The 13,410-nt window shown below is 48.8% G+C and overlaps 1 protein-coding gene across 1 annotated transcript in view; it reads left to right on the top strand.

The window, feature by feature from the left end:
* The first annotated feature begins 801 nt into the window (after positions 1 to 801).
* Positions 802 to 13,410, top strand: part of LOC137421309 (E3 ubiquitin-protein ligase RNF170) — a 69,682-nt gene continuing 57,073 nt past the window's right edge. The window contains exon 1 of the mRNA XM_068107219.2: positions 802 to 1,157. Coding sequence (XP_067963320.2) covers positions 1,054 to 1,157 — 104 coding nt within the window. The 5' untranslated portion in view covers positions 802 to 1,053. The remainder of the gene's footprint in view (positions 1,158 to 13,410) is intronic.

Here is a 13,410-nt window from a genome sequence, read left to right as displayed (position 1 = left end):
CCATCCCAGGGGCAGCCAGGGGCATCCCACCTGGCATCCATGCACCCCGGACGCCGCCGATCGCCAGGGGGCGCTTCGGCCGGGTCATTCGTCTGCCCCGCAAACTGGCCCTCCAGGTGCGCGGGAATTCTGGGGGGGCGCGTGTGGCGGACACAAAAGCCCACTGGCGTGGTGACATCATTCCGCGCACCAAGTGGGCGGTGGCCACGCCCGAGGGGTAGGCGTGGCCTCATGATATACACCGGGCGCGCAGCCCGGAGCGCGCCAGTGTTACAGTGAGCTCCTGAAATAAAGACGCTTATAAGTTACCGCTTGTCCGCTTCCTCCTTGCTCGCAAGCAGCGCGCGTAACGCCGCGCTTTAATACTGTATATATATATATATATATATATATATATATATATATATATATATATATATATATATATATATATATATATATATATATATATATATATATATATATATATATATATATGTGTGTGTGTGTGTGTGTGTGTGTGTGTGTGTGTGTGTGTGTGTGTGTGTGTGTGTGTATGTATGCTGACTGTGAGTGCATGGGTGATTGTGATTGTGTACGTGTGTGCTGGGTGTGAGTGGTTGGGTGATTGTGATTTGTGTGATTTCCCTGAACCTGCCACGCTTTGCGGAATTGTTGTATTGATGGATTTATTTATTTCATCTGGCATTGTTGTGCCGCTGACGTGATGGACCCACAAAGCTCCTTCTCCACCTGCAGCAAATTTTCCTCCTGTTATTCGAAAGTTCTTCTGCGAAACGGGCTCCGCCCAGCTGCTGCCGTGGGCGTGGCAATGAGACTTTTCTTTTTTTTCCCCTTTCACCCGAGTGTGAGAGACTATGTCAGAGGTCGATACGTGAAGAAAAGCTTGATGGGTTTGGGCGGATATTAACCCACGTACAGTACAGGAAGGAGTTCCGTTCAAACGTCCGATTCACCAGAACTTGTGCACTGCACACTGAGTGATCCTCTCTCTTCTCGATCTCCATTTCCTCTTCGTCCTGTCATCGGCATCGGCTCCGTGGCCCAATCTCCATGAACGATTCCTGGTTTGAGGGTGTCGGAGACGAAGTCTTACAGTTTGCTTTAGGATTCGCCATCGCTATCGCAGCTGCGGCTCTAATGTTGCATTATTGTGGGTAAGATCGTTTCCATATCATCAACCAGTAAAAACATTACTGATATACACACACACACACACACACACACACACACACACACACACACACACACATATATATATATATATATATATATATATATATATATATATATATATATATATATATATATATATACATACACACATGTATATATACATACACACATGTATACATACACACACACATGTATACATACATACACACACACATGTATACATACATACACACACACATGTATACATACATACACACACACATGTATATATACACACACACACACATGTATATATACATACACACACACACACACACACATACACTCACACACACATATATACACACACACACACATATATTGTTAGGGTTTTGAGAACCCTGCACTTGTAAATTGTTGTAAATATACCCCTTTGTAAATAATTCTTTTTGTAAATACCTCCATTTCTTGTAGAGGTCAAAGGTTGTCCCCTAGTTAGTCCACATTGCAACACGTAGCGAATCATAGGCCCTCTTCGTAGTTATTTCATTATTATGTGTTCCAGGTAAGGCTGTGTTTCCAATAGTTGACTACGTTGCATCAATCAAATAAGATAGGCCCCCTTCAACTTCCCCAATCGTCTCTTTAAAGTGCCAGTAAGGCGGCGTTTGCCGCCGTTGCATTGGGCTGTTTTGTTGGCATCACACCGCCAAAACTCCATTACGCACGAGGCCAAGAACGGAGAAGAAGGGGGGAGGAGCTGCCGGATCACGGGCGTGGCACCTCATCATCATCGGAGGTGGAGTCAGTCAGCCCTAACAGCCAACCAGCACCGCGGTGAGCGACCCGGTAGGCGTGCCCTCGTAGCCCGCGGTTTGATTTCGGGGAGGGCAATAAAAGGACGAGTGAGGGACTGCTTGCGCAGATGAGTGAGGGAGCACGAACCGAGAAGTTGAGTTGGAGGCAGAGAGAGTCACGGAGGCGAGGAGACAGACGCGTAAGGAGGCTGATGACCGAGGAGGAAGAACCAGCGCTGACGACCGGGTTTTCGCCGCTGAACCTGACTGGGCGAGGGCATGCACGCGAGACACCAACGGCGTGCCGCGATCCCCGGACCTCCCTACCCGCCAGCTCTGTGGACCGTCTGCCTCTCTCATCCTTCGTCCAGCCATTCCTGCCTGCAATTCCCATTCGTGTACGTGAGTTTGTGCTGTCTGTATTGTCCTGGGGATAAGTTAAGCCTGTGTAGATAAGTTTGCTCTGTCTTCTTCTTCTTCTGTAAATTACTTTTGTTTCTTCTTCGGTTCCTTTGGTTTGTTGTAAATAATTAATAAATACCTGTTCCTCCTTACTTTGGTTTCATTCTCGTCCGATCGCTTTCGTGATTTCTTTCAATTGAGTACCTGTGGCACGATTTTGGCCAAACATTTTATAATTGGGTTAGTCTTTTGTTAACGGCCTGAGTCGTGGCTCGCTTCGCTCGGCGTGTCCATTACAGTCGCGGCTCGGGCGGGGCTCATTTCCTTGCTTACCGGAAGGTGCTGGTACTTAGGTCATAGGAATAATTGGCCTACTACCCGATTCAGCGCTGACTGGAAGTGGCGAGATAGTTCCAGGACTCGGACGGCCAGCTTAAAAGACGAGGGGATTAACACCCCCTCGGTAAGGGGAGTGCCGAAACCGAGATCCGTAACAATTGGTGTCAGTGGGATCTGGAACCTGGGACTAAATATATTTCGCCCAAATTTTGGACACCAATTGTGCTATTGGCCGTAACAATTGGTGTCGGGGAGTGGGATTTGAGACCCGAACCAAATTTTTAATCCATCGAGAAAATTTGGTCAAAATTTACGAGCGGCCAAAATTTTATTTAATATTCCAAATTAAAGTCGTGCCATGGATAGTCAAGGCCATCGGATGCCGGTAGGGGAGTTAGAAGAGGAGTTAGAGGCAACCCAGGACCCCAGGGAGGAATTGGGAGAGAGAGAGGAGGAGGGCAATGAGAATGTGGTAGAGGGGGTTTCAGGCGCACGAGATGGCGGCGCCTCGCACGAGGTTGCAAGAGCACAAAATGGCACCTCGCATATGGTCGCGGCGGCCGAGCCTGCGGCACCGACGGACTTGGGCCTATTCATGGAGCAAATAAGGGCCTTTATGGTCAAAACGGGTGAAGACATGAAAATAGAGGGGGACAAATCAAGGGCAGAGATGAGAGAATTGGGGGACAAATCAAGGGCAGAGATGAGAGAATTGGGGGACAAATCAAGGGCAGAAATGAGGGATGAAGCTAGGGGTACCAGTGACCAAATTGGGAAGTTAGACAGCAAATTGGAGCGAATAAGTAAAGTTGGGGACAGAATGGGTGACCGCATACAAAAATGTGGGGAGAGCATGGATCGCATGTTGAGCGGGAGGGGCACACGGGTACACGATGAGGTAGGGCGGTTTGAGAAGCGCGGGGTGAGCGAGGGTGAGCAAAGCACAGCCGGGTGGACCGTTATAGAAATCGCGACACAGGGTGTGAAAAACCCGACGGCCGCCGAATTGGACGGCAAATTCAGGTGCAGCGGCGGAAAAAGAATTAATTCAGAATGAAATGGTTATAGTTGAAATTGGGATTGAAGAGACGGCAGAGATAGGAATGGAATCGGAGAAAGTGATTGATAATGTGCAAGGGCCGTGCTCGCATCATGATGCCGTGCTTAATCCTTATGAAGATTTGCAGGTGTTGGAGCGAGGAGGAAGAAGAATCCCCAAGGTGAACTGTGTAGTATATGGGGCGAAGAGATTTTTCGGAAAAGTGTTTGGCGCGAGAGGGTTTGTCGCGCGATTGGGGTCGACATGGCACCCGGGCGTTTGTGGGAGGTCCGTGGTGCGTGGTGTGAGAAAGAATGGCGCGTGTGTAAGAAAAAAGTGTGCGTCGGAGAGTGAGTGTGTGACAGAGTATGGGAGTGATACCGGGTGCGAGAGTGAATGCACGTCGGAGGGTATGTGTGAAACAGAGTGTACGGAGTGTGACACGGAGAGTGAGTTGGTGGTGGAGTGGGTGCGAGAATGCACACTTGGAATGGTTGAGCGTGTGCGAGGAGGCACACCTGAGTTGGTGGTGGCACGGGTGCGGGAGGGCACATCGGAGCGCGTGAGTGGGTGGATGCAAGAGTGCACCCCCATGAGTGGTACGGAGTACGTACCGAGGGAGAGTGCACGAGGAGGTGTGTTAAGGAAGTGTGTGAACGACAAGTGTACGCAAGAAGGTCCGCGAGAGGAGTGGTGTGTAACAGGGTGTGCGAATGGTGGAATGGATGCGCAAGAATGTGCGCGAGAGTGTGTGGTGAGCGTTATGGGTAGGGCGGAGTCTGGAGCGAAAGAGAACGAACGGAACGAGTGGTGTGAGAATGCAAAGCGAGCATCGACGTTAAACGGGATAGCGGTTTGACCGACGTTTAACCGACGCGAGCTCTCGGTCCGTGCCGGGCTGTGGGTATTGCGGGAGCCGGCGGGGATCGGTGCAGCATCGCTTCTCTTCGGAGCGTCGTGCACGATCCGGGCCGGGGCCCGCCCCGTACGGTCGAGTCCGGGCTTTGCCGGGCAAGGCGACCGGTCCGGTTCGAGGGAAGGTAGGAGGGATCGGAACGGCGCCCCCTTGTGGTGGCGGCGTTCCACCCGGGCAAGGTTGGCCCATCGTGCTTGGGAGCGAAAGGCCCTGCGTAGGGATAGTGCTTTAAACCTCGGCCCAACCAAACTTCCTCCCCTGAACCGAGTGCCGGACGGACCCAACCGCTGTGGACAAACCACCCGCATTCATCGCTCGGCTTTGCGAAGCCGAGCTTTGAAAATGTAACGACGTACCGAGAGGCTCAAGTTTAATGGACTGTGAAGATGATAGTGTTTCGATTCGAAATTGGGAATAGGGAATATGATTGGCAAATTGGATTGGTAAATTTGATTGGCGAAGATGATTGGTAGTAAAGATTGGCAAAATTTTGATTGGCAGGAATTGGATGGGCAAAATTGATAGTGAGATGCCCGAGGTGGAGGGATGGCAAATCCACCATCCCTCACATCCACCCGGGCAAATGAGCTATAGTTTATGGGGTTTGGCGGTGCAAACCAAGCCAGGTAGGGTTAGGATAAATGTATAGGGACCTCGAGATGACAATAGGTAACTGTAGAATTAAGTAGTGACATTGTACCTGTAGTGGGGATGTAGAAGAGATTAGGTAGATTATAACGACGAGGGAGCGCAATAATATAAGGGGCGACTGGGAAGCGCGAGTTTCAGAAGGGGGGTAGTCAGCTCATATGATGCAGTGTGTTTGTGGTGTGGTTTATTGAATGAGGAATTAGTATGAGAGTCTTGCTGGTGAGCATATTGAAATGAGGAATTGAGAGGCAATGCTTGGGGAAAGATGTGTGTGTGAGCGTGGGAAAATCTGTGTGCCTGAGGCAATGGTTTGGAGAATTGAAAGTGTATTGAGCAGCGTATGGTGAAAAGTGCGATTGTGAGTTGTATTGAGCGAATGGTCCTGGAGGAAGGAGGGTGCAGGGAGCACCAGGTGTGATGCAACAGGTGTATGGAGAATGGTTGAATGGAATAACTGGTCTGGAGTAAATGGAGTATGGAATGGATGGTGTGGAGTGAGTAGTGTGGAATATGTGGAGTGGAGTTGGTGGTGCGAAGGTAGTGGATGGGGAGGGTGGACCCCTTTCACGAATACCCGGGGAGGGTAGTTTAAAAGTAGGTAGAGGGTCTAGGTAAATTGTGGTGGATATTGGCATCTGTGGTGCGTGTGGTAGAATGGTGTTTGGATGGGTGCATTACTGCATTAGTGACGTGGAAATGGCTGGGCGTGTGGCCTGTTAGTGTGTATGGTTAAATGGGTACTCCGCCACTGTGAGGATGTCGGCCAGGTGAGGCCGCAGGTGGGCTCTGGGAGCCGGTAGAGTTGTGAATGGGGCCCGAGGATCCGGAGGACGGACCCGGGTAGCCCAGTGCCAGAGAGGGCACCGAGTGGGGAGAGCGCCAGAGGGCCTTCCCCAGGTAGATAGGTTAGGGTAAGGAGCAGGTAAGCTCGGAGGCAACTGCACTGGCGGAGGTGTGCAGGTGAGCGGACCTGCTGGTAGCGCCACACGACCCAGTCCTGAAATTGTGCAAAGGCACGGGGAGTTGAATCGGGGGAGTGAGAACCCAAATTGATGAGCACCACAGTTTTGTCAATGGGAGTTCGGTTTTTAGAACCGCATAGAGTAAAGTGACCAATGGTTTGGCAGGTAAAGACCCCGGGTAGTGTAAAGAACGTTAGTCATTTAGAGGATAGTTAGGATTGAAATCTCCTCGCACCATCTACATCCACTCACCTGAGGTGATAACAGAACTCCACACCATGGTTTTCTTATTTTTTGTTGCAAATGTTTTGGGGATGTAAGACACATCATGATGTGGGTGTGACATTGTGCTGTTGTTCCATCTCTTCCTCCTTAAGAGGGATTGATGATGAATTGGGTGATGGCAAATGTGAGAAATTGGGATTGGTAACAAATTTGGAATTAGGGGAGATATGGGGAAGACAGGACGTAGAGACCAATTGTAAATTGGTGTAAATATGGGAGAAGGGGCAAGGGTAGATTAGGTGACGGGGGGGTTACGTACGATAGGGACGAGCTTTCTCCGCTCGCTCTCCATGCGCACCTCACCTCTGCATTGCCTTGTGTTGATGTGTACCCTTGCGCCCTTGCACCCCGCTAACTCTGCTTTGTCCTCCTTCCCCACCCATGGACCGTGCTCTCTGGGCACTGAGGGGAAGCGTGCGGGAGCCGCATCTGTGTGCCCGAGCCGCCGCTGCCAGCTGCCTGGACCGATGCACCAATTTATGGACCGCACGACTTGTGGCCTAGCACCACCATATGGACCACATGTTTGTGGCTAAGCACCACACCCATATGGACCCCACGTGTTGGGGCCTGGCCCCTCTGCTGGGACCGGCCATGATGGCCAGGGAAGAGTTGGCTTGCGGACCACGGTGAGGTGGCCCCTTTTGCCCTACAGGTGTACCACCCATAGTTGGCCCCTGTGGGCTCTAAATAAAAAAGTGGACACGTTTTGTGCTTTTTATTATTACTGGCAAATAGGCCACAAGAAGGACAACATCAGGAAGAGACATCGGCCAGCAGAGGGAGCAGCAGAAAGAAGAACCGTGCAACAGTTGTTTTTTTAATGAAATGTATGACTGTGCACTGGATGGTGCTTGATGGTGCTTGCTATCGTGTTTTTGTGCTTGCATGCTCGGGGATGCATTGCGATATCAATTCTGCATCCCCGGGCATGTGAAGGTGGTGTATCAGTGCAGTGCATGCTTTTCCTATCTCCCACAGGGTTCTTTTTGTTTCCCAAAAATGGCAGGTCCTGGGTTTGCCGTGTAAATACAAATAGTGCTGTGTAAATAATGCTCCCCACCGTAAATATGGAGCTTGAAAATAATTCCGCAATTCGGTTATTCTGTGGGTGTGAATCTGTTAGGCAGGATGCAACGCAGCAGGGGGACATACTTAATTGTGTTTAAAATTGTCGCACTCAGGGTAAGGTTAATAGTAGAGGGGTATTACACCTAAATGTCACATTAAGTTAAAGTTTTTTCGGCCTGGGATGTGCCTGGAGGAATGAGGGTGCTGTGTTAGGGTTTTGAGAACCCTGCACTTGTAAATTGTTGTAAATATACCCCTTTGTAAATAATTCTTTTTGTAAATACCTCCATTTCATGTAAAGGGCAAAGGTCGTCCCCCTAATTAGTCCACATTGCAACACGTAGCGAATCATAGGCCCTCTTCGTAGTTATTTCATTATTATGTGTTCCAGGTAAGGCTGTGTTTCCAATAGTTGACTCTACGTTGCATCAATCAAATAAGATAGGCCCCCTTCAACTTCCCCAATCGTCTCTTTAAAGTGCCAGTAAGGCGGCGTTCGCCGCCGTTGCATTGGGCTGTTTTGTTGGCATCACACCGCCAAAACTCTTACGCACGAGGCCAAGAACGGAGAAGAAGGGGGGAGGAGCCGCCGGATCACGGGCGTGGCACCTCATCGTCATCAGAGGTGGAGTCAGCCAGCCCTAACAGCCAACCAGCACCGTGGTGAGCGACCCGGTAGGCGTGCCCTCGTATCCCGCAGTTTGTTTTCGGGGAGGGCAATAAAAGGACGAGTGAGGGACTGCTTGCGCAGATGAGTGAGGGAGCACGAACCGAGAAGTTGAGTTGGAGGCAGAGAGAGTCACGGAGGCGAGGAGACAGAGACGCGTAAGGAGGCTGATGACCGGGTTTTCGCCGCTGAACCTGACTGGGCGAGGGCGTGCACGCGAGACACCAACGGCGTGCCGCGATCCCCGGACCTCCCTACCCGCCAGCTCTGTGGACCGTCTGCCCCTCTCATCCTTTGTCCAGCCATTCCTGCCTGCAATTCCCATTCGTGTGTGTGAATTTGTGCTGTCTGTATTGTCCTGGGGATAAGTTAAGCCTGTGTAGATAAGTTTGCTCTGTGTCTTCTTCTTCTTCTTCTGTAAATTACTTTTGTTTCTTCTTCGGTTCCTTTGATTTGTTGTAAATAATTAATAAATACCTGTTCCTCCTTACTTTGGTTTCATTCTCGTCCGATCGCTTTCGTGATTTCTTTCAATTGAGTACCTGTGGCACGATTTTGGCCAAACGTTTTATAATCGGGTTAGTCTTTTGTTAACGGCCTGAGTCGTGGCTCGCTTCGCTCGGCGTGTCCATTACAGTCGCGGCTCGGGCGGGGCTCATTTCCTTGCTTACCGGAAGGCGCTGGTACTTAGGTCATAGGAATAATTGGCCTACTACCCTATTCAGCGCTGACCGGAAGTGGCGAGATAGTTCCAGGACTCGGACGGCCAGCTTAAAAGACGAGGGGATTAAACCCCCCTCGGTAAGGGGAGTGCCGAAACCGAGATCCGTAACAATATATACATATACACACACACACACACACACACACACACACACACACTGGGATTTGGGGTGTATTAACAGGGGTAGAAACGATCAAGGTTTTGGATGGGGGGAGATATGAGATGGTGGTGAACAGCTGTTTTGAAGACCGGGAGGGAGGAGTGGGATTGAAGAGAGTGAGGGAGTTTGTTCCAGAGATGAGAAAAAGGCCGGAGAGGAATCGGTAGAAGACAGAAAGACCACCAACCTGCTTATGGTGAGAGTGAAAGGCCCTCGGAGTTAGCTTCTTCCCCGGAGATTCCAATGATTCTGAAAGCTTTGGTTTCAACAGCGTGAAGCCGAGCAAGTTGTGAGGCAGGAGCACCGGTCCAGAGGGGAGAACAGTATTCCATTGAGCTTCGGATGAAAGCTTTGTATGTGGTGAGGAGCTCAGGAAGGACTTCACACGACGGAGGATGCCCAGTCGGCGACTGGCTTTGGAGGCCAGCTTGGAAATGTGGTTTTCCCAGGAAAGATCATGGCAGATAGTGAGACCCAAAAGCTTGAGTGACAGAACTTCTTGGAGAGGATTGTTGAGAAAGTAGATTGGAGGGTTGTCCAGTCGGTATTTTTGGAGAGACATAGTGAGTGTGAGATTTGTCAGGATTGAAAGACATGTTCCACTTGTCTGACCAGTCTGTGATTTTGTCCAGGTCTGCAGAGAGTGGGGAGGCTGCAGACTGCGGATCTGAGGGTTGAGATATGGAGCGGCAGAGAGTGGAGTCATCAGCAAAGAGATAGAGAGGATTTTCCAGAGAGTGGGAGAGATCATTGATGAAGACCAGAAAAAGCACAGGGCCCAGAACACTACCTTGGGGAACTCAAGCATGAACAGGTAGGGGAGATGAGAGAAAACCATTCAGGGCCACACCTTGACTACGACCAGAGAGGATGTTTGCAAGCCATACGTGGAGGTGGTGAGGCAGATCGTGAGATCGTGGTAGATTGTGAGACCCAAGAGCTTGAGTGACAGAACTTCTTGAAGAGGATTGTTGAGAAACTAAAGGGGAGGGTTTTCCAGACGGTCTTTTCGGAGAGACAAAGTGAGAGTGTGAGATTTGTCAGGATTTAGTATAATAACAAAAAGCACAAGGAGTACGTTTTTGGTGTTTATTTGTGTTTGATTGATTGGGGTTTGGAGAAACGGTGTTTATCTTTTCAAGGATACTTTCAAAATGAGCGTATATCACAAACGGATGATTTATAGATTTGTTCATCGCTTACATTGTATGTTTTACATTTTATATTGACTACTTGTGAAGTGGTTAGTCTTGATAAATTTTTGATGCAAGCATAATGTGAATTTTCTGCCGAACTGTAACACAGAAGGTCAATGTGTGCTTCATTTTTCATAGTTATTTGAAATTTTGAATACCTGAACTTTATCAGTTAATCCATATAAATTAACAGGTTATTCATGTTCTTAAACTTTGGAATATCTGTCAATGACATTGGGAATTTTAGACCTTGAACATTTAAAGTATTGTTACGTTTATGGGGGTAGATGATAGAATCCCAGAGTAAAGGTAGGACTGTATAATTATAGCATGGATCGTGGACGCGTAGGAGACATCTCGATGTATTTATGTAGGGAAACTGGAGCTTTAACTGTTTGTGTCTTCACACGAGGGGTGAAGCTGTGCTAACTAGTTAGGGATTAAGGTTAGTTTTCCCCAGTATGTGGTTTCCCTTTGTCGCTTTCCCTACGTTTTTATATTTACAAGGCCGGCCATGCAAAGCTTCCATTAAACCAGCACAACTGCCGACAGCACCCGGACATTGCCGATTGACAAGTAAGCCCCGCCTTAATTAACACTCACGCCAAGCAAAGCCGGCAGGCCACGCCCTCAGAGTGGTACGAGGGGCGTGGTGGAGCAGAGCCGGCAGGCCACACCCTGAGCTTGCGATTGGTCCGGGTGACGTCAGAGCAACAAAGGTTTGAGAGGAGTGTGAGGAAGAAGAGCGCATCTCACTGACTCTCTCGGTGTGGGTTTTTGGAGAGAAACGGACGTTGGTGGAGGAGCCGCGTCTTTTCCTTTGTGTTTGCGCCTGAGAGGATCGCTTTTTCGAGTCGGCAGGATTTGGAGTGGTTTTTCGGACACTGCTGAGTTCGTGGTGGACTGGGTCCGCGTTGCGCTTCCCCGGATGGCAGAGGGACCCAGAAGAGGACCGCCCTCACAAAGTACCTCACGTTTGTGGTGCCGAGGAGTGCAACTGTGCGGCCATCTTGCACGCTTCCCGCCTGTGGGGCTTCGAGCTTCAACGACCACCGAGCTCCTAAAAGTCCTCTGAGGCCATAGCTGAGTGCCGGCCATCTAACAGAAACATTTTATTTTCCATAATCCCTGTGTGTTGTATTTGTGACTGAGTGGAGACGTCTCACAGTAGGAAATATTAGATGACCTCACCTTTAATTTTTATTCCTTGATTTACTTACAATGAATTTAATTGTGGTATTTCTCATTTGTTGTGGGTTCGGGAATAAACCCGTGTGCTTCCGTTCAGGTAAGTGCTTTGTTTCCTTCAACCCGCCCGCGCCAAACCAACTGCCAAATTTGGCTGTCTTCCTCAGAATGAAGAACAATTTCGGCTATTCGTCCAAGACTGGTGTTCATCGGCTACGGACAGGACAGTATCTTCGTATTTTTACAGCGTAGCCTGTAGGGCAAAGCCGTCTAGAACAGTGTTTGTCCGCATGTCCATTTATATGTATGTATTATGTACCTCACAAATGTACACCAATCAGAGCTGAGGATCTGGTCACATGACAGCAGTGATGTGATGTGATTATGTCTATGATGTCATTATGGTGTACGACGGTGGACTCCACACACTGCCATTTTGATTTATATGCCGTTCTGGTGGAACATATCGTCGAACCTATCATGTATCACAATCGCTATGCTCTACCTTAACGTTTTTCCAGAGTCTCCGCTGGGTATGTGAGTGGCCCGCTACAAACCTCATGTGGGGGCCCCTTTCTATTGGAGGGATAATAATATGGTGACAGATCTTCAGGCAAAGAATCGATTCATACCTCGGTTCCGGATGGGTTAGCGAAGTATTGGAATGACCAGTTCTGTCTGTCTCTGCGTGTATCTGTCTTTCCACACCATCATGGGTAATGTATTGTCATATCTCGGCGATGCCTGTACCGATTGTAACCAAACTAGATTGGACAGTAGTATGGGTCAACCAGATTGTGATATGTGGCCAACAATGAACGAAGTCAGATGTCAATCGCTGTTCATTAAAGCCAAGATAGCTTATGTGGGCCTAATGCCCAGTATGTTAAGAATGAAGATAACGCTGACTGCCGTCCTAAAGGTACTTCCTCAAGATGGAGGAAATGACGTAAAATCGAGTAAATGATTCACAGTAAATTTCAGTCGATTTCCTCTGAGGTCGTTGGAAAGGTTTTTAACACGTAATAAAAACATTTAAAAAATGAAAAAGGATGTAGGGATGTTGCTGGGAAAAGTATGGAAACAAGAAGAAATGAAAACTGCTTGCAGTTTTCATTTCATTTTTCAAGCAGTTTTCAAATTTTCATTTCACCATCTATCTTTCTGAATTGGATGAAGAAGATGTTTAATGTATGGGAACAGGAACCATTTAAGATTTTAGAATAAAGCGTGATGGACACGGAAGGAGCACAACAACAACAACAGCTCTGCCACGAAAGGTCCGGTTTTCATGTGTTTCACTGCATTTTTCATCCTCTTTGAGATTTACAGATAGAAATGCCATGTGGTTGTGAAGTGCAACATGTCTTTGATTAAACCCGTCCATGAAGAGATTGGCAGCCGGTAGGCATGCAGGATTGTGTTATTGGAAAAGTCTAGATGTTGCACAACTGGACTTTCAAGATGCTTTAGCAGTTAGCTGATGTGGGAGGCCCCTCTTTGTGGGTGGCCCCCTGCGGCTGCGGGCTCGCGGGCGCCTAATGGAGGCTCTGCGTTTTTCATTCAGTGTGAGACACAAACAAACCGATTGTTAAAAATTACCATCAAATATCGAAAACATCGGTGTTACGGGTCTTCCAACGACACAGTACTATCGCGCGACTCCCCCTCGGTTAAGACCGGGGAAATCACGAATGGCAATCCAGCGTTAATGAGGCGACGATCAATGGCGGACTTCCTATAAATGCGCGGGAGGAAGAAGGGGAAGAAGAAGAAGCGGGAATTTACCTGACGGTCCCGAGCAGTCTTCAAACCTGCAAAAAGTAACTCAGCCGTAAACGGAATTGGAATGTACGAA

Source organism: Myxine glutinosa, chromosome 2 (genome assembly GCF_964187855.1).
Source record: "Myxine glutinosa chromosome 2, kmMyxGlut1.1, whole genome shotgun sequence".
Classification (NCBI taxonomy): domain Eukaryota; kingdom Metazoa; phylum Chordata; class Myxini; order Myxiniformes; family Myxinidae; genus Myxine; species Myxine glutinosa.
This window is presented reverse-complemented; position numbering and strand designations above follow the sequence as displayed.